The sequence below is a fragment of the Esox lucius genome, chromosome 6 (genome assembly GCF_011004845.1).
Source record: "Esox lucius isolate fEsoLuc1 chromosome 6, fEsoLuc1.pri, whole genome shotgun sequence".
In the NCBI taxonomy this organism is placed as follows: domain Eukaryota; kingdom Metazoa; phylum Chordata; class Actinopteri; order Esociformes; family Esocidae; genus Esox; species Esox lucius.
In genome coordinates this window covers 15795876-15823294 of record NC_047574.1, presented here as the reverse complement: position 1 = coordinate 15823294, position 27419 = coordinate 15795876, and the positions used below count along the sequence as shown (strand labels likewise).

Here is a 27419-nt window from a genome sequence, read left to right as displayed (position 1 = left end):
AAAGAGACAGAGGAAGAGAGAGCTGTTGAGAGTCAAGCAGTATGTGTACATGTACGGCCAGAGGAGTGTGAGGGCACCGTGGTGGGTCACAACCCTGTCACTCATGACCCTGACCCTCACCTCAGGGGTGCGCTTGTTTGCCCCAGCACACTGGAACCCTTTTGGAGATCGTCTCTATGGCGACTGGTCTCTACGACGACAGTCACAAAACCAACTGTCACAAAACCTCAGAGTCACTGTCTGGAACAGCTACTGTCGCTAGGATACAAAACCTTTTCACAAAGGAGCGATAGGGAAACAAGGGTTGCCAAGACAATTCAAGACCAATTTGGCCATTAGCACCTTAGCTCCAATGTGAGGAATCCATATTAAAACTGAGCCCAGTCGACCCATCCAGTGAATGTAGAAGTACGGTTGGCATTGCAGCAGATCATTGCTGTAAATTAGAATATATTCTCAATCAGTTAACCCAAGAAAATAATGATATAAGATATACAAAAATCAACAAGGCGAGCATGTAATCCCAATTCCATTCTGAAAACTATTATTTGTAGTAAACCAACATGTTTCAATCCATAGAGCAGTATATCATTGCTCTGGCCGGCCTTTGGAAAGGATCACGCTGCACGAAACAGTTTCATGCAGTAGGGAGGATACTACATGCTGTGCGAATGCATTCGTTTCAAGTGGATAGCTGAAGTTGGACACTATGCTACGTGATGCAAAACCATGCCGACTTTAGCCACCCCACACTGGGTTTTGGAGGCTCATCAACCCCAAGAGGAGCACAGCACCTTCCTCTCTGCGTACTGAGCACAAGAAACCAGCGCCATATGTGTGTGCCCGTCAGTGGGTCGCAACGCCATATGTTTTTTTCTTTTCCTGCTGGTGTAATCATTTCTCCGTTTCAGTCATACCACTCTGCCTGTGGACACGACCCGCCAGCGACACAGCCCTGTGTTAGGAATAGTGTGCGTGTCGGTGTGCACTCAACATGTGCTCATGTAATGCACACTTTTATTCGCCCGATTGCAGACATCAGCTAGTTTGTGGGAGTTCGCCTTGGTGCATATGTGAAGCCGCGTGCGTGAGTAAATGCGAGCGTACCCTTACCAAGCCTATCACTCTTATTGCCCCGGTTCAGCCAATGGCCGGTGGAATATGGTGAGTGTCGAGTTTCCCGTCACGCTGGGTTGATAGAATGGCATCCAGTCCTGAGACCTCAGGGATACTCCCTGACCCGTCTCTGTAAAGCACCGCTCCCTTCCTGTCCCATATCGGAACACAGCAAATAACTGGGCAGCACTCTAGAGACACAGAGAATACCTGAACTAGACACAGGCCCACACAGGCGCACACAAGCACGCACATGCATTAAGCCCCAGCTGTGCCGTTTACTCTTCCCCAAAGAGTAAAGGGCAGCTCCTGTGTAGAGTGTGCTGGGTAGGCTGATGTTATTAGACGCATAGTGGAAAGGTCAGCTCCAGTAAAGGGTAACTGCATCAAAAAACTAAGTTCTCTTCTTGAAAGTGGCCTATGTGGCATGGGTGTGACTAGGAAACATGTATTTGAGTGTCAAAATGTACTGGGAATTGTAAATAGGAGAAGAGACAGGTTACAGTTTTCTATAAAGGACCTAGAAGATTCTTTAGAGTGTCTTATGAACAGATTAGAGTACCTTTACCAGAGTGAATGTGTGAAGAAAAAAACCTTGCACATGACCCAGTGTATAACACTTCATGTGTGAAACGCAGTGTCATGGCTTGGGCATGTCTGGCTTTTACTGGAACTGGTTCACTTGTCTTCATTGTTGATGTGACCGCTGATGGCAACTGTGGGATGAATTCAGAAGTGTAGGGTGGAAACATTTTGTCTGCTCAAATATGACCAAATGCCTCTACACTTGACAATGCTTCATCATGCAGCAGGTCAATGACCTCAAGCAATGACAATGACCTTGGTAGCCAATGCCAATGTAAAAAAGTTATTTAATATCATCTGATCTGAATGCAACTGAATGTGCCTTACACAGGCCGAAGGCAAAAGAAAGATGTAGAAACTGAGGATGTCTGCAGTACAGCCATGGCAAATCATTACATCGGAAAATGTCCATCGTCTGATGGGTCTCAGCGGGGGCATTTCTAGGATGACAAGGAAATCGGGGCTTAGCCCAGACCAGGACTGAGTGGGCAGGAGGGCAAGATACCACCACACACAAGTGACTTGGAATAGCCCTATTCCCCTCTACGACCACCCGGAAAGCCCAGGCCTAACAACGCACCTTAATGACTGCATGCTGAGGATATGTGATCTTGACTGTATGTAGTGCAAATCAATCAATGCTTATGCTGTCCAATGACTGGTCTAATCGCAGGCTACATCTGTGAATGTGCATGGATTGCATATCTATACATTATACTTGTAATATACATCTACTTAATACTTGTAAATACTTCACTTCTATTTGCACTTCTGGTTAGATGCTAACTGCATTTCGTTGTACTGTATTTGTACTTGTTCAGTGACAGTAAAGTTGAATCTAATCTCATCTAATCAAGATAATGTGTTTGCGTGTCATTTTAATTCTAACTCACCTGAAAAGACTGGAAATCTGACATATATATGTAATTTAAAGACATAACCCAATTGTTTTCTGTGCGAATCTGTATGCTATGAGTTATAATCATCCTTAACCCAACACATAAATATTTTATTTATGACTGGCTATGTAAACTCTGACATTGCTCGATCCTTCAATAGATAATTATTAACTGGGCCGTATAGAAAAGCAATCCAACACTGGCCATCACCTTGTCAAATGTTCCAAGGTTTCAGGAATGACCTGCGCTCTAGTTTCTGTTCACATAAGACAGTCTGTGGTATGCAGGTTTAGCTTTCACTAACTGGCAAGAAGGCGGCTGTGGCCATCCAAGGTGGCTGTAGTTTTGCGTTTCATCCAGAACCATATTATTTTTCCACTACTACGTTTATGTTGACAGGGATAAGGTAAGAGGTTGCATTACAATATTGTAACAAATACACTCAAATAGATTTTGTTGCCATAACTCATTAAAATCAGCCCCAACATGAAAGTCAAGGTCATGCTCTCTGGTAAGCATTCTTAAACACTCCCTCTCTCTCATATTCCACTAACTCAAAGGGATAAGAGAAGGTGAGAGGGCGGGCAATCTGATCTAAATGTTCTCTATTCCCAATTTATTGGCTTGATACACCACTAGCTCTAGCCACACCCTACACAGCTCTACATGGAGACAAGGCTGGGCCATTACCTATACCCCTGCCCTACACAGCCCTACATGGAGACAAGGCTGGGCCATTACCTATAACCCTGCCCTACACAGCCCTACATGGAGACAAGGCTGGGCCGTTACCTCTACCCCTGCACTACACAGCCCTACATGAAGACAGAGCTGGGCCATTACCTCTAGCCCCGCCCTACATGAAGACAGAGCTGGGCCATTACCTCTAGCCCCGCCCTACATGGAGACAGAGCTGGGCCATGGATGAGAGCCACATTAATATTACGTACACATGCGCACACACACACTCACACACACACTCAATGTGATGTTTATGTGCATTTACGCGTGCCTGTGGTTTGATAGGTTACTTTCTACAAGCAATCCCTTGATAGTAGTTACAGTACCTCTCCAAAATTGTCATCTGTAACTTTTGGATAACTCAAACTCTGTAATTTAATCATATTACTTTTAGAATTAAGAGGGATTATAAGACGACGACTACTACTTAGGAATACTAAGGAATACTACCAGTTGAAGTACATCTATTGCAGGATTAATTAATGTTTGAGTTTACATAAATGTTGTATACTTAACACATTGCTTCAACTTAAGTTGGGTCAATAATACAACTGGGCGATACCTGTACAAGTCCCTCAACTTTTGCTGTCCATATCTAGTCTTGATTTTAGGCTTTGCTTTACCTTTGGAGTCTGCTAATCTCCATTGAGTTTGTCTCATCAAACAGGCAGGGTTGTTTTTCTCTCATTGGTTAGATGCCTACTGACATAGAAAGAACTAACTAGAATAGAGGTATATTATAATAATGGGGATGTCGGGCCTGGTATTACTATGATGCATCAATTAGCACGACTTTCTTAGAATTCATGTTTCACCAATTAATCTGTTGTAACAGCCATCTTCTTCCTTCATTAGATTAGATTAGATTCAACTTTATTGTCATTGAACCGTACAAGTACAGTACAACGAAATGCAATTAGCATCTAACCAGAAGTGCAAATAGGGCAGAAAACGTACAAGTATTTATAAGTATAAAGTATATGTATCTTAAAAGTGGAATGTGCAAATGTGCAATGAAGGCAAATGCAGTGCAAATGGCAATACTAAATGTGCAGTTAAGGCAAATAGAGGAGGGCAGACATTTTACAGTATTAAATATAATGTATGTTACAAGTGAGATAATAGTTGTTCGGGTACAAATGGTAATTTCTAAATGGCATTCACGATGTGCAAATGAGGCAAATGAAGGAGTAATGTAGTAGGGTAGCATGAGCAACCGGAATGCAGAGATAACAGCACTGAGGTCTCAGAGGTAGACGTGTGTGGAACAACTGCAACAACTGAAACCTCCATTATCAGACTTGCAAGGCAGTGTCAGAGTAGTACAAGGGAGTAGTGCAACAAGGACCCAGAGAGGCAGGGGGGTATGGTAAGTGATGGGTCAGAGTTTAGCAGGATTACAGTAGACGGGAAGAAACTGTTCCTGATTCTGCTGGTGTTGGAACGAAGACACCTGTAATGCCTGCCTGATGATAGGAGGGCAAACAGTGGGTGGCTGGATGTGAAGGGTCCCTGATGATCCTGCGCACCCTGCACAGACACTGCTTGCACTGGAGGTCTGCGATGGCAGGAAGCTGGGCACCAGTGATGTGCTGGGCGGTTTTCACCACTCATTGCAGGACCTCCCGGTCGGCTATGGAGCAGCATCTAAACCACATTGTGGTGCAGTTTGTCAGAATGCTCTCGATAGTGCAGCGGTAGAAGTTTACTAACAAAAACAGATGAACAAGACACCTAATCAGAGAGTCTGCTGATGGGAAATGATAATGTCCCAGCATGCACTTTGGTAAGTAATTATGGATCTCCACAAGGGTTATTTTCTTAATCAGGAAAGCTCCAGTGAGTGCCAGACATTATCTACAGGAATGACTGCAAGTCAGCATAGCCTCTTCTCTGAAGTGTCCAAGAAACCTACTGTTATCCATTTTAATAAAGTCAGTACAGTTACTGTCGCTACATTTCAAGCCTTGGTATTAAATGCACAAACAACATGAATTAATGCAATAATGTTTCCAAATGATCTGTCTCTAAAAGATCAAATAATCTCTGTCTTGAGAGAAGACACAGGGAATTATCAATGTCTCTTATAAGCCTCATTGCTCCAAGACAAAGCTGATAAGCAACACCATTCCTCATTCGCCTCCTCTCTTACTCTGGTCAAATGATGCGATTCCAGTCTCACATCAGTGGAAATGTCCTCGATTGTCACTATTGTCATTAGTCCTTCTGTGAGCTGAGGATAAGGCTTCCCCATCCACCCTTGTACTATCCCCACACAAGAGCAGTCATCACCACTTCAATGCTAACATCAAATGTGGGCATTGATGTGTGTACCAATCCAAATCTCAATAACTGCAGCCACTCTGCTCTATCTTCACTTCAGCTAATGACCTCCTACTGCCATTGCTACCCAGGCAGAGGGAAAATGAAAAGCCAAGAGGTCAACGTTGAGCAGGCCAACTCGGACCCACAAAAGAAGTTCATCGGTTTGTTTCACATTGATTGTCAGATATTGATAAATTGACATCACACATGGAGGCTCTCGGTTCAGAATAGAATCAGAAAAGACACTCTTTCAACATCCCACTACAGCAATATCTCACCATAAACAGAACAAGAAAGCCACTCCAAATGGTAGTGGGCCACAGTCACACCTGCCTACTAACGTGTTAGCCCTACTCAACCATCGCATAGGCAAAAGCAGTTTTTAGTTTTATCTTCACCTACGGCAACCTCCTTGCCTGGACTGTTGTCCCAATCACCCAGACTACATCCAACAAGTTTGTGGGAGGGAGGCTATGAAAAACTGCGGTGGCTTGCCAAGAGACTGAAATAGATATAAACTACAAATGAATAGTAGAGAGGTTAGAGCTATAAATAATTAGATATGACTTACCCATGTTGACCCTGTTTTCATCTTTGAGGTCTAATGTCAGTCTACATGTTGGGGCGCAGAGAGGTGTGGCAAAATGACAGTAGTATACTACTAGTAGACATGCTGCCAAGGGACAGTGGTGGTGTTCACCAGAAGAGAGTGTACAGACCATTTTTCAGTCACTGAAGGGTTACAGTACAGTGAAATAATCACCCAATGGCTAATCTGGTTAGGAGATCAACAAATGAGCTTCGTCCTGAGGAGGGGAATGCAACCAGCGAGAACAGAGTGGGTCAAAAATCAAAACGGTTAAAATCAAACGACACCATTCAATAACCCACCGTTGGCTTGAATTTGGGATTTTGTGTCACCGTGTGTGAATGCAGAGCTGTGGCTGTGCTACCTGTAGCTTACACCCATGGTTTGGATGAGCTTGCTTAGGTTTGGCAGGGTCAGCGCGCATGGGTCGCAAGCACTCAGCCAGGCACGGTCTCCTAGGCAACTGACAGGGCGCGCAGGCACAGAGCCACAGAGCCGCAAATAGACTGAAAAGTCCTACCACAAGGAAAGAATAACATCTGTCACACTCGTGTGTAGGTCTACCAGATTTCCACGTTCAGGTGCCTACCAGATTAGGAAAATATAGAGTGTGTTTACGGACACAAGGGTCCAATTTGGTCTCATTGTCATTCTTCAGAAAAATACAATGATGTTGGAACTATATTACAGCCATGTCTGTAACATCCAGCATTTGGTCTGTGATGAAATAGATGTCTCTGTGCTAAGACAGCTACTCCCTGTTTCTCTCTGCCGGTTCTACACTGAGATCAAATAAAAACATTAAATTCAATATTATGTTAATACTATTTGTCTGCTCCTCCAGAGCTGAGAAATAGCTTAAAGGTAACGTTTGTCATTTGAAAATTAAGGTGCCATTTCGATGTGGTTGGTTGGTAAGAGATTAATAAAATACTATCGCAAAGACACACTCACACATTCATTATTGCTTTGGGATAGAGCGTGCTATCACTAGCTCAGACTTCCCTCGTCAACCGAACTCTCACTCAGTTTGACCCATATCACTCATCAAGCCATCCTCTTTAATTAAGGTCTCATTTAACACACACATCCACGCACAAAAACACACGTGCACAGCGAAAACCTATTATTTGTAAATATGTACGCTCGTACTCTCAAACACTCTTGGGGGCTTATTGAAGCGACAGCCCTTGTTAAATGTTCCAGGATTCGGTGGTTCGTTCTTGCCAGAAAAGGAAATAGATGTTCAATCGAACATAACAGCAAGTGGCCATTGCTTCCACTCTGGCTTTATGAAAGCTATCAACACGTACAGGCCCTCATTCTCTCTAACCTGCCCTCTCTCTCTCTCTCGCGCACGCGCTCCCGCACACTCTTGGCCACGGATCATGCTTGTTGGCAGGCAGAGGATGGAGGGCTTTGATGTACACTCTTCTGTCTGGGTGTGTCCCCTATGCTGCTGATGTGTGTAAGGAAGTAGGGCAGTACAGCATCTATATGCACCTGCTGTTCTCCTTCATATGCCTGCAACATATTAATCAGCTAATCAGAGATTGACTCAAATATGGCAAAAAGACACACCCACCATTTTGTCCTAAAGCACCACCCCCACACCTCACTAAAACCACATTGTGTGCCACCTCAGTCTCCAGGTTAGCAGGGACAACAGAGAAACAGAGAAAGGGACTAGACAGACATCTTCAGAGGGCAAGAGAGAGAAAGAATGTGGAAGAGTGTATACTGGTATGTGTCAGTTCACACAGGACCAATGTGTGAACCCCTGAAGGTTCCTCCTCCCTTGTACATGTCAGGGAGTAGAGCAACGGCACACATTGACCGAAGTCAAGTTTCATCAAATACACTATCCCTACCATGCCCTTGATTCTAACACTGCTGGTTCATTAGTCCAAATATAGATATACATGGTCAATGGAAATAAAGTATTTTCTATTTATTTTTGAAGATGGTGTGGAGGAAATGGTGCTTCACCACACATTGTGCATTATTTCCACTGTACTTTGCTTACAAGGAAGATTCTATCAAATCTGAAATAACTTTTTTAAGAAATAATATTTTTTCCTGTCAGGCTGATTCTGGATTATCCTTTATCCAAAGTGAATGAGTGTTTGTGTGATCTGAAACTATAAAGGGACCTAAACATCTCCCTATAGAAAACTAAGATTAGCTGAACTCTTCAGACAGCTTTCCTTAATTCAAATTATCAGCGACTCGACAGCTCCAATTAGCTATCATTATAGGCAGAATAATACCATAACTCCATACTATAGAGGATTGTTCCACTCAGTTCATTTTATCCCTTGAGAGACCATAATGTTTCCTGTCTAAAACAGACAGAGCACAGTTCAGATTTCATTATGGAATAGACAGATATTTGTACAAAGCAGCCACAAAAACGACACGTTTCATCGTTTGAAGATTTGCATTTCTGTCTTACCAAGGCTCTTTGTGTACACCAAACTTGCTGTAAATTTTATTTTAAAGTTAGCTCAGTTTGCTAACTCAGTTTCTTCTCTGGCTGTCTCAGTATGAGCCCCATCTTCAAAGGAGCACACTCATCAAATTACCGCTTCACATTGTCATCAATAAAAATTTGTTTTTGTTTCATCACAACTGTGGACTGGTTTGGAAAACCAAGCATTACTTCGATTACATTCTAAAGCCAACATATCAGAACCATATCACACAGAGGTACATTGTGTGCTATCTGTATGTCTGCTACAAATCTGAATATTTGATTAATGTGCACATATCATATTTAAAAACAGTGTATCCAGTACATGAGTATACTTTGTTTCTCTGAGATGAAGGAAGTCATGAAATCACAGATTTGGAAATTACTTTTCCAGAGCAACTCATAGGAGCAAATAGGATTCAGGATCTTGCTCAACAACTCTCTGATAGATGTTTTCACTTGTTGTCTTGGTCATTTGAACCAGAAACATGTTTGTTACTGCATCAACACTCAGATTGCCAGACAACCTGATGCCTGTACTTGTGCTTGCTTGTGCATACACACGTGTGTACACACACAGACATACACGCACACACACACACACAAATCCCATAACATCTACATTTCAGCAGATAAATCATCAATCAAAGCTATAATGAGATATGGCTTTCCTGTTTAATCTCCGTCTCTCTTGCTGTTTCTGTAGGGACTGGGATATGGGATGTCTTTGAGGATTAATAATACAGTCCCTTTCAACTTGAGCAAGATTGTATTTTCTCTTTGTTCTACTACAGCTACATCACTGTATAGTACCTCTCCTACCCAGCTGAAATGACTGTATTTCATAATGTGCACTCTGACTTTCAGAGTTGATCACATCTTCCCACACAGCTTTATGTAACACCTTTTCCGTGTTCTAATTCCAGAGGTCAAAGATACACTATCTCTCCTGCATCACATCAAACACTGTCTTTTTATGCTATGTGTATGGCTGTGATGCGGATTGCTTCTCTTCCTGAATGCACTTAACCCCCTGGACATGAGGGGTTTCCTTTAATGCTATGGCCTCTCCCCATTTAGCCCCTCATACATGTGCACCTTTCGTTCGTCCACACATACCATTTTCACTGATTTCGTCCTCGTGGACCAAGCACCTACACAGAGGTTACTTTCCAGTGACCTTGTTGCCGCCCAGAGTGAGAAGCGACACCTGTCAACAGGGGAGCTAGAGCTCTTCCAGTCTCATAGACTGGCACCATGCTCTCCCCAAGGATAAAGGTTACCAGTCTAATACCGATTCAGGATTAGCTGAGCCTACCCAAATCCCAATCCTATCTGCAGATAACATCCAGAGCAGACCTTAGGCCAGCGTTGTGAGAGGGAAACCACTTAGTAAATGATCTTTCTAGCTCCAACCTGGAGACTTGGCTGGGCTTAACAAAGCTGCGCCGCTGCTGATGCCTGCAGTTATTTATTCATGACACAAGTGGATACTGGCCTCCCTCCTCCGCCAGTCCTCACCCATCACGTCCCCTACCGCCAGGCTGCTCCTGAGACACTGTGACATCATCTCCAGACCCCGCTGATGTTTCCTCCAACCCTCCCTTCCTGTTCTCTCTGCTCGCATTAATCACATCATATCATTAAATGTCAGAGAAAATTCATGCGCCGGGGCACAGCTCAGGACCTTTAGTACAACATGCTATGAGGGCCAATCGGGCTGCTCTGGCCGCTGAGGCTACAGACAGGCTCTCTGTGTTCAATTAGTGTCTGGCTGAGGGACTGGAGGAGCTAATGCCTGCCTGCCAGTACAGTGCCCTGCTCTGTTTGAGGTAATGGGAGGTCTAGCCACACTGAGATGAAACTTTATAATTGAGGCCATAAATGTGTTTGGCAAGTCTTTCATCCTGTCTTGATCAGGGCCTCACTTAGACCAGGTACAACAGGTGTAGGATGTTACCAAGCAGGTATAGGCTAAAAGATGTACAGTAGTTGCCATGCACACCAACATAACATGCACATCAAACATACATCCATATTATGTAAAGTGGGACAGCTCTGTGGTGTGCTCTTTGCGTCCACAGAAGGTGTCAATTCCTTCTGTTGTCTCAAACAAACATACTGTGTACACACACAAACAAACACACACGCAGAAACCAAATTATCCACTGACAACTTAGTCTAACTCTTCTTGAAAAAAGGATGACATGTCACACAAAACAGGCTTATCTCAAACAAACTGATAAGAGTAGAGCTCTGTGATTTGAAGGAAATGTTCCTGGACCGTGTCTGGTGGGTTTAGTTTAGTTTAGCACTGTTAAAAACAGATGGATGCGGATATTGGTTTGACTGGTCGCAGCCTTTTGTAATTGCCTGGGAGTCCCAAAGAAAAAAGGAAGGGAGGATGCCGGACAGGTTGTCTAACTGTGCTCTGGCGGCTCCTTGTGGTGGGTAAGGCACCTGCATGTTCAAACATGGTTGACGGCTGTGGAATGGGCTTGCCTCCAGCATTTGTGTGCTAGATATTAGTTCCCAGCTGAGCGAGTTTTGTGATAAAAAGCAGATATAAAAAAAAAAATCTGATATTAAATATATATATATATATATATATATATATATATATATATAGTATGTATGCAAAATAGTAAGTTTTTGCAAAACATTCTAACAGAAGCAATACAACTGAGGGTAAAGGGAAGAAGATAAAGTGCTGAAATGAACCACAGAACAGAACAAAAATTACACAGCATCTCTTCTCCTCATTAAAGGGGAATGGACTATATTTTCTTTCTTGTTTACATTTTAGTCATTTGCAGAAGTTATAGGAGCAATTAGGGTTAAGTGCTTTATGGACCATGGACAAAGGAAAATCTGGTCAAAGCATGTCAGCACAGAGTGGGTGTAGCTCAGTTTATTCACTCTAACACTCTGGCTCGGATTTGTCTTTCTGTTTTACCTCCTTATTCCAGAGAGCTTACTTCCTCTCACATCCTGTTGGTAATTTCTCCACCACGCTATTATGTAACTTAACTTTTGGATCTGCCCGTCACATACCCTTTTTCTTTTAGTGATGCATCTGAGTATTAAGTGTATTACTGTATACTGGAGCGAATAAATGGATGTCTGTATAATAAAAGAATCCAGTTAATAAACAAATGCATATTTATTGAGGAATGCTATCTTGTAATGTTCTGACAAAGACATACGCGCACACACACACATACACACATGCACTCACACATTATTATCATTCATGGGGTCAAGACAACTGTTATCCCAACAGGATTTTTTCACCAGTTGTCATCATTCTGCAGCCAGGTCCCTTTGTCAAGCACATTCGTGTCCTCAGTGATCTCCCATTTGGCTGTGAATCGTTGGTCTCCCCTGTTTTCCCCAAGGTCCCACAATTCAATGGATAGTTTCTGCTCAGGCACTTCCAAGAAGACCATGAGGTCAGATGTTAGGCCAAGTTTCTGTAGGTCAGAGGTCACCGGAGTTGCAGTAGAATTCAGGTATTGGGCCAGGGCGGGGCTGAGGTGATTGGCCCGTGAACTTGACTGAGCATGGTGTTGCCCACTGCTGCTCCACAGGCCTGTCAGATTCTTCAGAACCTCCAGGCGACGGGGTTCTTCATCACTAAAGCATACACAGACATCCTAACATGACACCTTGTTCCTAATCTCATTCCACAGATTAGCTAACGATGCAGATGGAAAGGACAAAGGATTCAATAACAAATTCACGACGTATTCGCTGAATATCAATTTTGTTAGAATGAGATTAGATTGTAAAATGATCTGACTGAATGTTAATAATGGCATCCTTCTTTCCCCCACAGTCAGCATTTCATTGGCATGTTCAAAATACCAATCCTACATTGTAAAGAACATTAGAACTATCTTAATTCAGCTGTAAGCATATTGACCTGATTTGGTTGTTCCATGTCTCCTCTATGGGCTGGCCAGGTTTGAGCAGGTTCAAGTCTCCAAAGATATCTTCCTCTGTCACGGTCTTGTCCTCCCTCTGGGATCTTAAAGCCAGTTGTGTTGTGGGCAGAAGGTGTTGTAGGTGTTGATGGAGGTCTGAGTGGAAAACAAGAGGAGGGTCATTCTGTTGAGAAGGCATGGTGGGACAGAAAGGGTCTGCCCTCCAGTCGCCAACAAACTGGTGTCCAGGTGAGTTGTCCTTCTCAGCATATTTTGAGCCACGGCTGTTTGAGTACACAGCATCTTCCTGTTTCAGTGTCGTGGGCAATCCATTTTCTTTTGAGACAGATAGCTTTTCTTTTTTGTTTGTTTTTCTTTTTTTTGATTGTTTTTCCACAGCATTAGTAGTAATGTCTTGAAATTCTTCTTTAAAGTCTGTCTCCTCCTTCTTCAGTTTTTGTCTTCTTTCATTTCCGGTCTCAGACTTTTTTGCAAAGCCAAAAAAACACCAAGCTTGAAAACGTTTTTTCACTGCTTTCTTCATTGTCAAAAAGTAGAATGACAATTTTACACATTTTAGAATTTTACTAACAAGCAGGTTGGCATGGTCATTGTAAACATTCCAAGTCAGTTAACCTTTGTGACATCAGAATTATTTCAGAATTTGAATTGTATTGCTACACCAACGTTCTAATGAAAGAATTCTCAGAGTTTTGATGAAACAAATTAAGACCCTAAAGGTGTCACCCCACCGATATTGTGGTATGATTAATGTTATGCTCTTTGCTTTGTCTCCGTCTATGTAACCAACACACACGCATTGTAAAATACAAATTATTGCTTGCTCAATACAACTCTGTTGAACAATGACCTAGACAAAATGGCGTCTTCTCTCTGATGCACAGCTTTCCAAAAATAGGGATACAAATATAACAGAATTAACACTGCTCCACTGTAACAACGAAAAAAACATATCTTGGAACTCAGATTTGGAAAAATGTTGCAAACGTTTATTATTTCTGTACGGTGCCTTGAAAAGTCACTATTTCTAGTGTCAGTACTGTGGCAGTTTTCTGTTATTAAATCATATTTCTGAGGACATGTTTTGGTAAATGTGTGTTTCTTTCTCCTTCTATAACTGATCTCCTTTCCTGTTAAATCTTTTGATCTGTCATTCTCTTATGGCTTCCCTTTCTCTCTTTTTGCTGGCAATATCCCTTCCTCTAAATCACTTTCTGTCTCTGTCCCTCTTTCTGTCATCCCTTCCTTTCTCCACCTTCTCGCTCTCTTTCCCCCACGGTGGAGAACTTGCTGTCCCAGGTGATGTTATTCCATGTGAGGTCAGGGTTCACTGCTGCCACCCCCTGATCTATGTCCCTGGGGAGAGCTGGGACCCATTCTCCACCCACAGCCCCCGGTCTCAGGAGCAGCCTATCAGGTTCCTACAGGGACACCAGAGAGCCTGGACAAAAAAAGCTTCAGCACCAAGTGGAGACGTGATACTACGTTCCGGGGAGGGTTGGTATCCACCAACTAGGATTACAGCCATATTCCAACCTGGCTCAAAGACCCAAGGCTGGTTTGGCCTAGTCGATGTGGACCTTCCCCTTGACTAACCAAATTACAAAATAATAGGAATCAACTGCTACTGAATTTTAACGGACATCGCTCCCTCCTCAGTCATACTGAGTGGGGAGTGAAATCCTTCCCCATCAATGTACAGGATAAATGGTGTTTGGAGTAGAGCATTGTTTTGTATTTTCAATCGCTTTTTCAGTTGCCATGGTGACACTCAGAAGAGCTTATAGAAGATCTCAGGCTTGATAAAAGGGTTTTTGCATCCTTGTGACTCAGATCAGGAGTGAGAGTTCTTTGGAGTCGATGAGGTGACAGGCAGGGTGAGCAAGAAGCAAGAGAGAAAATTAAGACATTTTTGAAGAAGGACACATGAAGAGCATTAACAAATAGTGTCAATCAATGACATTATCGTCTGAGCCAGCAGAGGCTTAAATATAGGCTTTTCAGTTGCTTTGTGGCTCTTGGATTTTGGAATTTTCCTAACATTATAGGGCATTACTGGGATTGTCATACTAGAGTTAAGGAAAAGTAAAGGCACATACACTGCATGAACAGACCTGTTTCAGAGTGTGTCCATACAAGTAAAGATCTTTGTAATGGTGACTGGTAAAAGGCCAGTACAGAGAAGTCGCAATATAAAATGATTTTAACCAGTCATAGGAAGTGAGCTCTTGACATTTCTGGAAACTCCTCAAACTTTGCACATGCAAATTAGTTCTTAACACTTCTCTTTTGTCCTCATTCTAATTTCAACAATTTATACTCAGCAGACAATCTAAAGTTAAAAAGCAGTATACTTAAAGTGTGGTACTTTTGGATAAAAAGTAGTATAGAAATAGTTGATTGAGTGAAATAACCCAGTTATTTCCAAATGTTGTATACTTGGATATCATGTAAATCAAATAATTGTATCAATTGTAACACACTAAAAAATATTTAGTACATTATATGGTTTTAAAATCATTTTGAAAGTGCAACAAAAGTTGTTCCAAAATAAAAAAATATTGTTTACAATTGTGTGGTAGTTAACCATGGCAACAAAGGAAAAATGAAATAACAAAGGAGTCATTGAATAAAAGCCTTTATAAAAAGGCTGGTTGAGGATTCAAATTCACAAGATGTTTGATGTTATATTGCAAAGTTCAAGAAACAATGTCGGCTGAACCATGGCAAGATCCTTGTTTGGATAGAATAATGTAAACAAAAGAACGCCGGCACCCAGTTTGCAATGGGGTGAAAGTTGTGAAATATCCTAATGTCTTTACTGGTGGACACTCATTAAAAGTCAAGGTCTAGAATCATGGCCAGTCACAATCTGTCCTCCACTGATATGTTAATACCTCACAGCAGGGGGTGGGGTTGTGACAAGGGTGAGGTTTGTGTGTCGCGATATGTCCTAATGCCCAGTGGTGGGGTTTCCTTAAAAGTAGGGAAGAGTAGAAGAATGTCCCATGCTGGAGTTGTTGCCAGCCAGCATTCTAACTGCTCTTGTCTGTTGATAGTTCCTTTGCGGTTCCTCTTCGTGAAAAGTCGTGACATAAACCGGCTTTGGAGTGTTGAGTAATTAAAGACGGTAGTTCTCACGACTGGCCTGGAATTGGCAACATTCGTAAGAGGTGTCAAGATAACTAGGACTACGAAACAGGGGTATTTGGCGCACTGATAGTGAATTATTCCTATTTGGTTTGAAATACACTTAACCATCCACAATATAACCATAAATCTGTTAAAAATCCTTAACAAGCCAACCAGATGGCACAGTTTTGTTGTTATTTCCAATGTAGCTCTGACAAAATTAACAAGGAATCCTTTGTGTTTGGTGAGTCACCAGGATCAGAAGCAGTAGGGATGTACCTTGACAGTGTCAAAATTGTAAGGGTAAAAAGTACATTCAATTATTATATGTTACTTAATTTGTTACATTTCTATAAAGAATTACTTAATTAAATACATTAATTCTTGAAAGTATTTTAACTTAGTTACTACACCACTGGTGTTCCTTGCAGATTTCTACTGAAGCTAAGTACAAACTGGTACACTCACTCTCTGAGGGTGTGATCATGAAAAAAACGAAATCATGACATTCTTCTACTTTGTTCTGCAGTGATGAAGAAGAGAACAGAGGAGATCAGACGAGAAACGCAGACTATTGGCACCAGAGAATACATGCTAGTGGCGTTGGTTCATTAGAAATCTTACAGTTTATGTGCTTGGTACCTCTGATTGTGTTTGTGTTTGTAACACTTTTACAACCATAGCGACAGACCTGCGCGCCTGCACAATGGTTTTGTTCCAGTTTGCTGCTGTAAATGCACTCTCTTCACTGTCATTTCCTTGTACTTTCTCTCTCTTCCTCTCTCTCTCTACACACTCTTTCATGTTCTTCTGTCCCCTTTTCTCTCCCTCTCATCGTGCTTTCCATCCTGTCTCTCCTTGTTCTGTGCTTTCGGTGTCTGTCTATCTCTGTCTCTCTGTGCTCTGCCCTCTTTCCTTCGCTGTAGGAGACAGAGTCAGTTCATTTGTGTCTGATTTTCTCCTGACAGGCTAACAGACTGATCCCTTTGCCCTGTCCCCAGGGCATGCAGCTGTGACTGAGCCCTGGGACAGCAGACTGCCTAGAGGAGCACCAGGAATAAACCAGAAGAAGACCTGCATATGTGTTTAAGGACAGTGATCTGTAATGGGCATGCCGCACCAATGAGCAGAAAAAAGCGATAGGCATTTTATGCTTCATTAGATAGTCAGTCGGGAAAGACAGAGGAGATTGTTGTATCCGTAGCAGTGTATTTACACCAAAAGCAGTGACACACACTACTGTCAATATACATCTCAATGAGTTCCCCACAACTTCAAACCTCAGAAAGTCACACACACAAATACCCTTTTCTTTTTTATACTTTTTTCTTGGTCTGTGCTACTACTAATATACAGAAAAAGCTCACATTTTGATCCTCTCGGTAAACATTTAACTCCAAAGAAACCTACAAGTATCCTTCTTAAGGACACATTCTCGGCCAGTTCCATTAACGGTGCTGTTGTCAGCGATGCTCTGATTAGAGATATTACTTAAAAGGCTACATCACAAAAAGGGCTTAAGTCACCAATCCTGTAAACACAAGTCACTGTCCAAGTTAATTCATTAAAACCAAGACCAGAACACAGCACTATCAGTCCCTACGTTGCTGGGATAGACGTTGAAGCATCATTCAAAACCACATCACAGAATTCTAAAGGCTAATTCCACAACTGTTTCCAATCCTCTATTTAGCATACTTTTGATTAGTTTAGACACCCCTGTCAATATTTATTTTTCCTAAATCAACCAATACAAAACGCTGTTGACAATACTATTTGTTTTATTATAGATACAGATTTCTTATTGTCACAGCCTAAGACAATAACAACCCACTGTACAGTAGACAATTGCCCATATTAAACCAACAACAGGGCTTCTCTCTCCTCTCTCTTTAATCCACAGACCTGTCTTTGAAGAGAAAATCAAGGCAACATTAAGACGGCCACCTGACCTCCTTCTCTCTCTCCTCCCTCCTCCCTCCTACCCCTTTTCTCCCCACTGTCCCCATGGGTGACGGCCAGTCAGATGAAGATGTTTAGCATCACACAGATGGGTCGCTGCCATGACAACGGAGGCCGACAGGTAACCTGTTGTCCCATCTTGTAATGTGAGGTGACAAAACAGGATGTCCCCATTGTTCTCCAATGAGAGGGACCTTATCTGGAGCAGAAAACCCACAGCTCTATGTACATTTTAACACCCAGATGGGTACTAATTTATAGAAGCAGGAACACTAAATAAATGATGAATAGATGCTAAAGAATATATTTGGTAGGGCACATTGGCCACTATAAAATAGTGTAAAGGTGAATATACTACTCTAGGTCACAATGGATAATTGTGTCGGTTAAATAACTTATATTTTAAATGAATAGTCTAGGGTAACATTGTTTCATTGAATACCAAAGATCTCTTCAGATTTCTACATAATTTGTTTGGATTTGGCAGGCATTTCAATCTGAAGCTGCACACATACTCCGACAAAAATTACATTTCAGTTTGATTTATAATATGAACATATCTTCATAAGTCAGCAACCAGAACTCAAAATATACTTGATTGTATTCTTGAGTATTTCCCACCAGTAGTCTTATGAAATATATGTCTGGCCTGATTGCCACAGGGTTGACTAGAACACTGGCCCCCTCTTCTCACTCTCCGTATCCCTCGTTCTCAGTGTGGAAAGTAGTTGCCATGGCTACAATCATTTAAACATCTGGCAAGCTTATCTGGCTCTCCCACTGACACCCTCACACTTTCTCACACACAAACATGCCAGCACTGGAACACATTTGAATGTGCCCACCATTGAGAGAATTAACAAATAGATATACTGATTATCTCCCAATGGTAAAGCATATATCTGGATCCTAAAATGACTAATCTTGATTAACTTCTAGCTTCAGGTGCCGATGTTATCACTGCTGTACAGGATGGTTGTTTTACCAAACTGTATTGAGAGTGATGCTTGATCTTCAAATCACCAAGATGTAGAAGGTTTTCCTAGCCTTTGAGCATCTATGATGATAACTATTCTTTACAAGTACTGATAATGAAAAGCTAATCAAGAAACTGGCAAGAGGAGCTTGGGCATACAAGTCACTTGGTATTTGGTTAGAATTACTGTGGTCCAGTATATTTCCAAAATTCAAAAGTGAGGGATAAGAATATAAATTGTAGAATTTCATAAAACAATAAAACAACATTTTAGTTACACGTTTGATTTATTTACACTTTTTCTTCTCTTCATATAACATACAGTGGGGAGAATAAGTATTTGATACACTGCTGATTTAGCAGGTTTTCCTACTTACAAAGCATGTAGAATTTTTATCATAGGTACACATCAACTGTTATGCACAGCCTATCCCAGCCTTGTGCAGGTCTACAATTGTATGCCTGATGTCCTTACACAGCTCTCTGGTCTTGGCCATTGTGGAGAGGTTGGAGTCTGTTTGAGTGTGAGGACAGGTGTCTTTTATACAGGTAACGAGTTCAAACAGGTGCAGTTAATACAAGTCATGAGTGGAGAACAGGAGGGCTTCTTAAAGAAAAACTAACAGGTCTGTGAGAGCCGCAATTCTTAATGGTTGGTAGGTGATCAAATACTTATGTCATGCAATAAAATGCAAACAAATTATTTAAAAATCATACAATGTGATTTTCTGGATTTTTGTTTTAGATTCCGTCACTCACAGTTGAAGAATACCTATGATAAAAATTATAGACTTCTACATTATTTGTAAGTAGTAAAACCTGCAAAATCGTGTTGTTATGATAAATAAGCATGCAACATGATTATTTATTTTTTTAATCTATAAAACACAAGTCTACAACAAAACCCAAAATGTAATTTTGGCTAGCTAGATTAATTTGCATTCATATATACACAATAATTCAAAAATCAATATCAGTATGACAAGTAGTTACAAACTGTAGTTGTTAAACAGCTTAAACACACTGCACTTTCAATGAAGGTGTTGAAACATGTCATGTTTAACTTCAATTCAAAAACTGAGTTTCTAGCTTATATCTGTGGGAATCAGGTTACTATGACAACGTGCATGGGATGATGGGATTCTCCAGGCATGAAGACGCGGAAAAGAGACGAGACAAATGCTTTGCTTTATGGTTGTTGGAGGAAGAAGGGATATTAATCTGAGTACTGTTTACTTAAATAAAAAATTAATCAAATATTTTCTCAACGGTCTCGTGCACCCAATACAACAGGAACAAAACGTGAGCCAAGAGGGCTGCATGAAAATCAGCTATTTGATATTGACATACTAGAGACCACAAGAAAAATGCTAATGAAATTCTCAAAGGCAAATTATTTTGCCTTTGTTGCATGTAGTTTGGGAACATAATGTATTTGTTTTAAATATTTATATTAACTATCCTCGAATCTGCCAATGAATAGAATTCATGTTTTTTTGCTAGAGCTCATTGAAGGCAGATCAGATTGAAAAGTTCTGGAAAACAGGAGTCATAAAAACTTTTGTAGTACCCCGACAGTTCGACCAAAGGAAAGTAGCTGGAGTTTCTAGCACACAAGCTTCGATATTGATTACAAGGTAATCTGTTTGTGTGTGTTCTATTTGCAACAGCAGTAAAGTCCAACTTCACTGTGATTTGTAATTATTTTCATAGATTTTTTTTTATAAATAGTTTCTTAAACCCTGCATCAAATGCAAAATGATCTACAGGGGGTCCATTGTACAATTCCATTTATTATCTTAGTACAATCTGCAAAATAAAGGCAAACAACGGCAAAGACTGTAGAGATACCAACCATGGCGCTCCTAAAATTATCATTCTGAAACAATTATCCCAACCAAGCACAATCCCCAGTTCAAAGCCAAAACCCCAAAGCTTCCCTAAAGCTTTCGCCTTTCCCTTCTCCCTGTCTCCCATCCCTGTCTACCCCTGGGTCCATAAAACCTGCTGAATCCCATTCATCATGGGCTTAGTGCATTGACAAAACAAACAAAACAGGAGCAGCACTTAGAGCTGCTTACGCACAGACACACAGACACATACGTACATACATGCAGGCATGTGCGCACACACACACACCAAACCATTTAGCCATGTGATAAACACTGTCCTGTGTCTAACAAGACTTTCAATTAAATCGTGTGATTCCAGCCCCCTGGGAGTGTAGCTGTGGACTCACGTTGACGCTGCTTAATATGAGAAACAACAAGAGGTGCTGCCCCCGCCCTAACCTGGGGCTGCCCTCTCCCCTTCCTCCTTAACATGCCTGCTTTGGTAATCATGAGGAGGCTTCAGTTCGTTAAGGTGCAATAGAAATACCCGGACTACGAGCGGTCACGAAGAGTAGCTTGCAACAAGATCTGTCTAGTACATGGCTCTGCATTCCAGGTGAGTCAAATACTGACATACCACAATAAACATGCACACGCAAATACATTTCTACAGAACTGTTCTGTAGAACATTTTGGTTGTTGATAGCGTTCGTAGATAGTGTCCTCTGCATTAAGGTACCAAGAAACAAACTAATGTACCTTTGCCTTCATCAAATGGCCAACCAGGGTAAACCCAAAGCATGCATGAAACATAACACCTTAATCCCTTTAAACTTCACCTAACTTCACAAATCGACAACTAGCGAGGGTTGTTTCTGTAAACCAACCGCAGCAATAGAACAAATGTTGACAGCTTTTATCAAGACTTCACATACCTTTTTTCCTTTTTTCTTCCGATGCACTGGTTTGCCAGTGCTTTTATCTTTAGCTTCCTCACTCATCTTGGGCTAAAGATTTCCTGAGCTGTGTTTTAGTCCAACATGTAGAGCTTGGGCAGTGGTGTTGCTTTCAGTGCTGCAAGTCTCAAAGCCATATAAAAGTCCATACAAAAAGGGATGTTCCACTCAGACAGAGTGTAGAGGACTGGAGAGGTTGACGCTCCCCCACACTCACAAACACACGAGCGCACTCACACACACACCCACAGATACACACGCTGAGGTCCACTCCCACCGCTATGCTGCGTGAATGGTGCCTTTCCTCTTCCCAGAGGCAGGGTGTGGAAGCAGGAAAGAGAAGAACAGCAGGAGGAAGATGAGGAAGAGGAGGAGGGAGAGAATGATAATGATGAAGATAGTGAAGGAAGACGGAAAGAAAAGTAGAACCAAAGAAAATATTCCGTTAAAAGGTTAATGATCCTGTAGCTTGGAGGATCTAGTGCCTGACAGTGGACCCAGTAACTCCCTTCTAGTCTGACTAAAGCTGATGCAGAAAGTGATGGGGAGGGTGAGAAAGAAAGAGAGAGAGAGAGCGATGAGTGGGTGAGTGAATGAGTGAGAGACAGAGAAAGCATGCATGAGAGAAAGAGAGGAGGGGGAGTGATCCAGACAGAGACGGTATAGAGAGCACCGCCAAATGATCAGTGGAGGGTTGACTCGTTGGCTTCTTTCGGCACGGTTAAAGCTGGGAGGTTTCCACAAGGGGCTGCCATATCAAATGAGACCTCTGGCTTCTCAGGCAGGCTGTGGAGAGACAAGTGTAGAGCGGGCCATTAACGGGATGCATCAGGTCCTTCCAGAAAAGGAAGTCTCCCAGCTCACCGTGCCAGCAGGATCAGCTTACTGAGGAAAGCACTGGATCGAGAAAGAGCCTAACCTCTCTCTCAGACCACCACAAGAGGCAACGTTTGTGAGGAAAAAGAAACAGGGGCCGCGCCTTCTTTACCACAAAGAAGCAACACTTGAACTAATTCAAAAATCGAATTAAACAGGAGAAAAGGAGAGAGAGAAAATAGGTTACACAGACAGAGACCATTAGAGGACGGGAAATAAACACAGGCTAAGACGAGAGCCAAAGTGACAGAGTGAGACGGAAAAGGAGGGAGGACTGGAGAGGGGGATACAGATGTGTGATGTGATCGTTCCATCTCAGTGGGCAGTAAACAGATGCGTCTATATTCTGGGGTGTGTCTCTACTATAGTCTCCGATATTATCCACCAGCCATGCTTTCCTATCATAGACACTAGACCACCGTAGGGAACAGCTCCGAAGCTTAAATGCCGCTCCTCAGGAATATCCGGCAAAAACTGCCACCGCCGCCGCTGTAACTCTCCCACCACGCCTCGCCCCTTTGCCCACATGATTCAGTGAGAGAGGGGGAGAGAGAGCAGAAGTACAGAGCCAGACACATCCAGATTGTGTCTGACCTACACTACGTGGTAAGGGAGGCAGACAGAGACAGAATTAGGTAAAGGGGCTAGGTTACACTAGCCTGGCGGACGCATGCACGGGGTCAGCCAGGCTAAGGTTACACTACGTTTTGGATGATCGTTTTACCTCTGTGAGGGTTTTAATGTCAAAGGGCATTCACTCTTAGTACACCCATGCTGAAGGAGGTTGAGGAGGACTTCTTTCTTGTTTGATTTATTTTGCAATAATGCCATTCATTACTCACACTGGGCAACAATAACTCAGATCCTAAAACACAGGAGTTCACTAATCATTCAGCAGTTTACCTGTGCTATGAAGGCACTCACGTATACCCGTGTCCCCTGTTTCTCCCATGTTGTTTTAAGTTTTAGATGTTCATTTCTATTTCCAATGGGAGATATGGCCCCAAAGCAGTAATCCTGTGAGAGCTTGGTGTGGCGAAATCAGCGTAGCACCCTCAGATAATGTGGCATTAGCAGGCTGGAAACGAACACAGAGAGACAGACAGGAAGACTAATGTACACACAGACCGTGTAGGCAGTATCTAATGACTTCCCACAATGTAGCCTGACTATTCTTCCCGCTTGAAAGGAAGAAGATTATCAAAGCCATGGTTCATTACCAATACGTAAATATTCCTTTTAAAAATGTATTTAATAGTATATATTAATAGTATGTGTTTTTATTATGTTCTTATGATGTTTCACAAAAATGAAGGACACCATCAGATTCTAATAAGGTGTAGTGTAATATAAATATGTAATTGTTCACAGTGGTCATGATAATGTAATGTTTGTATTCGGTAATACGATGGTACTGCTGCTCCACTGTATTTGAACAGTTGCGGACGTGAGGGAGTGCCCTTTTACTCTATTGCTTTCTCTGACTCTCCTGTCTGCCCTCTGCTGATCATAATGTGCCATAACACAAACAACTCCTACAATATTGAATCAATTGTAGAGGAAGCGGTTGTTCTATGTGTACCAGGAAAAAAAAAATATATATATATACAGTCTTCCCAACTAACCAAAACATAAGACTAATATACTGCTGGTCATATAGGGACAAATGCCAGCTATTGCATTGACACAGATTGCTAAGATACCGTGTGTACTGTTAGCATTTGAGTCAACCATACAACTCGAGGGAAGCCTCCCTGTCCATCTGTCATGCTTGGATTGAAGTTTAGATTCTCATGGATTCTCAGGCGGCGTGGTGTTGACAGACAGCTCACTGGGGGTTTATACTGCCTGAAGTCAACCCCTTCCATCAGTGTTGACTTCAGGCAGTATAAACTCCAATCAATGAGGGCATTGATTGCTGAACGCAATCAATGCCCTCACTGAAAATCAATCACTACATAAGCTTAATTGCATTCTCCTCACGAAATCAGCTCACCTCACCCGAAGTCAAAGCAGATGTCAGGGCACAATCAATGACAAAAAAATAAATGTCATACTTAAATGGCGTTTTTAACATCCACTTGTGTTCCACTCATCTGTAATACATATTTATAGGGGATAGAAAAACCCTGATTTGTTATGTTGACATCTAGAACGATTGCACCGCATGTGTGACCAGTGAAAAGTTGTTGTACTCACAGAGAACACAAGCACTGTTCTAATTTGCTAGCAACAGCAATATCTCAATATTTATCTCAATAATATTTAGACTGAAATGGGCAGAGACATTATTGTTTTGATTTGTCAACGCTGAAACATTTTCAGCCATTCCTTGTGTTACACAAACACTGAATCTCATTCTGCTACTGTCGTTTTTGTCATGCAAAAACTAGAACATGTTCAGGCACAGCTGTTCTGTTACGCTATGACTGAAACTTCTTCAGCCTAATCGTTTAGTTATGCTAACATTGAAAGGGGAGTTGCTGCTTTTTCCCTATAGGCCACTACAGTCAGTGGTTGAGCTATGGTCTATGTTCCATCTCTACATAAAGGACATACAGTGGATATAAAAATGTGACCTATAACGTAAAAAAAAGTATATTAAAAAACAAACTGACATTTTTGAGGGGGAAAAATAAAAAAATAAAAAATTCACAATAACCTGGTTGCATACGTGTGCATATTCTTAAACAAATACTTTGTTGAAGCACCTTTTGATTTTATTGCAGCACTCAGTCTTTTTTGGGAAGGAGTCGATTAGCATGGCACATCGTGATGTGGCAATATTCACCCACTCTTCTTTGCAAAAGCGCTCCAAATCTGTCAGATTGCGAGGACATCTCCTGTACACAGCCCTCTTCAGATCACCCCATAGATGTTCAATTGGATTCAGATCTGGGCTCTGGCTGGGCCATTCCAAAACATTCATCTTCTTCTGGTGAAGCCATGCTTTTGTGGATTTGGATGTGTGCTTTGGGTCATTGTCATGCTGAAATGTGAACATCTTCTTCATCTTCAGCTTATTAACACTGAAGGTTTTGTGCCAAAATTGGCAGGTATTTGGAACTGTTCATAATTCCCTCCACCCTGACTAAGGCAGCGGTTCCAGTTGAAGAAAAACAGCCACAAAGCATGATGCTGCCACCACCATGCTTCACTGTGGGTATGGTGTTCTTTGGGTGAGGTGCAGTGTTGTTTTTGCACCAAACATACCTTTTGGATTTATGGCCAAAAAGTTCAACCATGGTTTCATCAGACCATAACACATTTTCCAAAGTGCTTTTGGGGGACTTGATGTTTGTTTTTGCAAACTTCAGCCGACCTTGAATGTTTTTCTTTGTAAGAAAAGGCTTCCATCTTTCCACCCTACCCCATAGCCCATTCATATGAAGAATACGGGAGATTGTTGTCACATGTAGCACACAGCCAGTACTTGCCAGAAATTCCTGCAGTTCCTTTAATGTTGCTGTAGGCCTCTTGGAAGCCTCCCTGATCAGTTTTCTTCTGGTCTTTTCATCAATTCTGGAGGGACGTCCAGTTCTTGGTAATGTCTCTGTTGTGCCATATCTTCTACACTTGATGATGACTGTCTTCACTGTGTTCCATGGTATATCTAATACTTTGGAATTTATTTTGTACCCTTCTTCTGACTGATATCTTTCAACAATGAGATCCCTCTGATGCTTTGGAAGCTCTCTGCAGACCATGGCTTTTGCTCTGAGATGCAACTAAGAAAATGTCTAGAACAGCTGAACTTGATTTGTGATTAATCAGAGTCACTTTAATTGATGGCATGTGTGTAATGACTTCTATTTAACATGAGTTTGAATGTGATTGGTTAATTCTGAACACAGCCACATCCCCAGTTATAAGAGGGTGTGCACACTTATGCAACCAGGTTATAGTAAGTTTTTTATTTTTCATTTTTCCCACTCTAAGCTTTCAGTTTGTTTTTCAATTGAATTGTTCACATAATAGGTCACATTAAAAGGGGAAAATGTCCTGACATATCTTTGTCTCATTCTATTAAGCATTTTAACAGGGGTGTGTAGACTTTTTATATCCATTGTAGTTTACTTTGGCTTTATAAGTAAAGTCATGAAATACCCTTTAAAATATTCAGTTCTGAGAACCTCAAAATCTTGCTCAAGTTGCACTTCATTGGCACTATGTTGTCAAAATGTTGGCAGTGACATGTGCTTTTATTTAGATGGATGACTCTTTGGCAGTACATTAAGTATAATATGTCTTTAAGATATTACATGGTGAAAACACTCATCTTAGAACTAAGTGAGTTTATAAAAGTATAAGGGAAATGAAAACACAAAAATGGTCCTTGATCAAAAGGAAAGTCTGATTCTACTTCCATTGGAAATTCTTTAAATATTTCAGCTGCACAGCTAGTTTGCAGAATGGTTTGCGGATTGTATATTCCCTTTACCATAATTTACTCCTGAATGTGTCATCTGACAATCTCAGTAAATCTCTGGACCATTTTGACCAATTTTACATAACCTATGTGACATCCCAGCCACTTGTCAGCTAGCAGCACCATCCAAGCATTGGTTGGTCTGTCAGTTTACATTGACTTGTAATTGTAATTGACAAGTCATGTTACTGTTTTGAGGCAGGGTTCTACAAAGTGCCCCTTTAAAACATGAATAGGTCCATAATAATTTCTAAATACTTTGGCTCTAGTCTGCCATGTTTAAGACTGGACTAGAAGCAATTATTTAAACACAATAGCAATTATTTAATTTTATACTCACACCTACCCGGGCCGGATTGAATCTGCTGTACTCAGCCCCTGGGCTAAAGTTCAGTCTGATATAGAGTCTAACAAAATGAGGATTGACCCTATAGTGATCGCCAGCTTCTAAGTAGTTTATTATTTCCTCCCTCTGTGGAAAGTACTATAGGTCCTAAATGTAGGCAATCATCAATGTACGTAAGTCACTCTGGATAAGAGCGGTAGCTAACTGACAAAATTGTTAAATGACAACCAGCTCC

At 41.6% G+C, this 27419-nt stretch overlaps 1 protein-coding gene across 1 annotated transcript in view; it reads right to left on the bottom strand.

Moving 5' to 3' along the window:
• ank3a (ankyrin 3a) overlaps positions 1–22112 on the bottom strand; it is a 127636-nt gene extending 105524 nt beyond the window's left edge. The window contains exon 1 of the mRNA XM_034292720.1: positions 21513–22112. Within this exon, the coding sequence (XP_034148611.1) occupies positions 21513–21578 (66 nt within the window). The 5' untranslated portion in view covers positions 21579–22112. The remainder of the gene's footprint in view (positions 1–21512) is intronic.
• Between the last annotated feature and the right edge of the window lie 5307 nt (positions 22113–27419).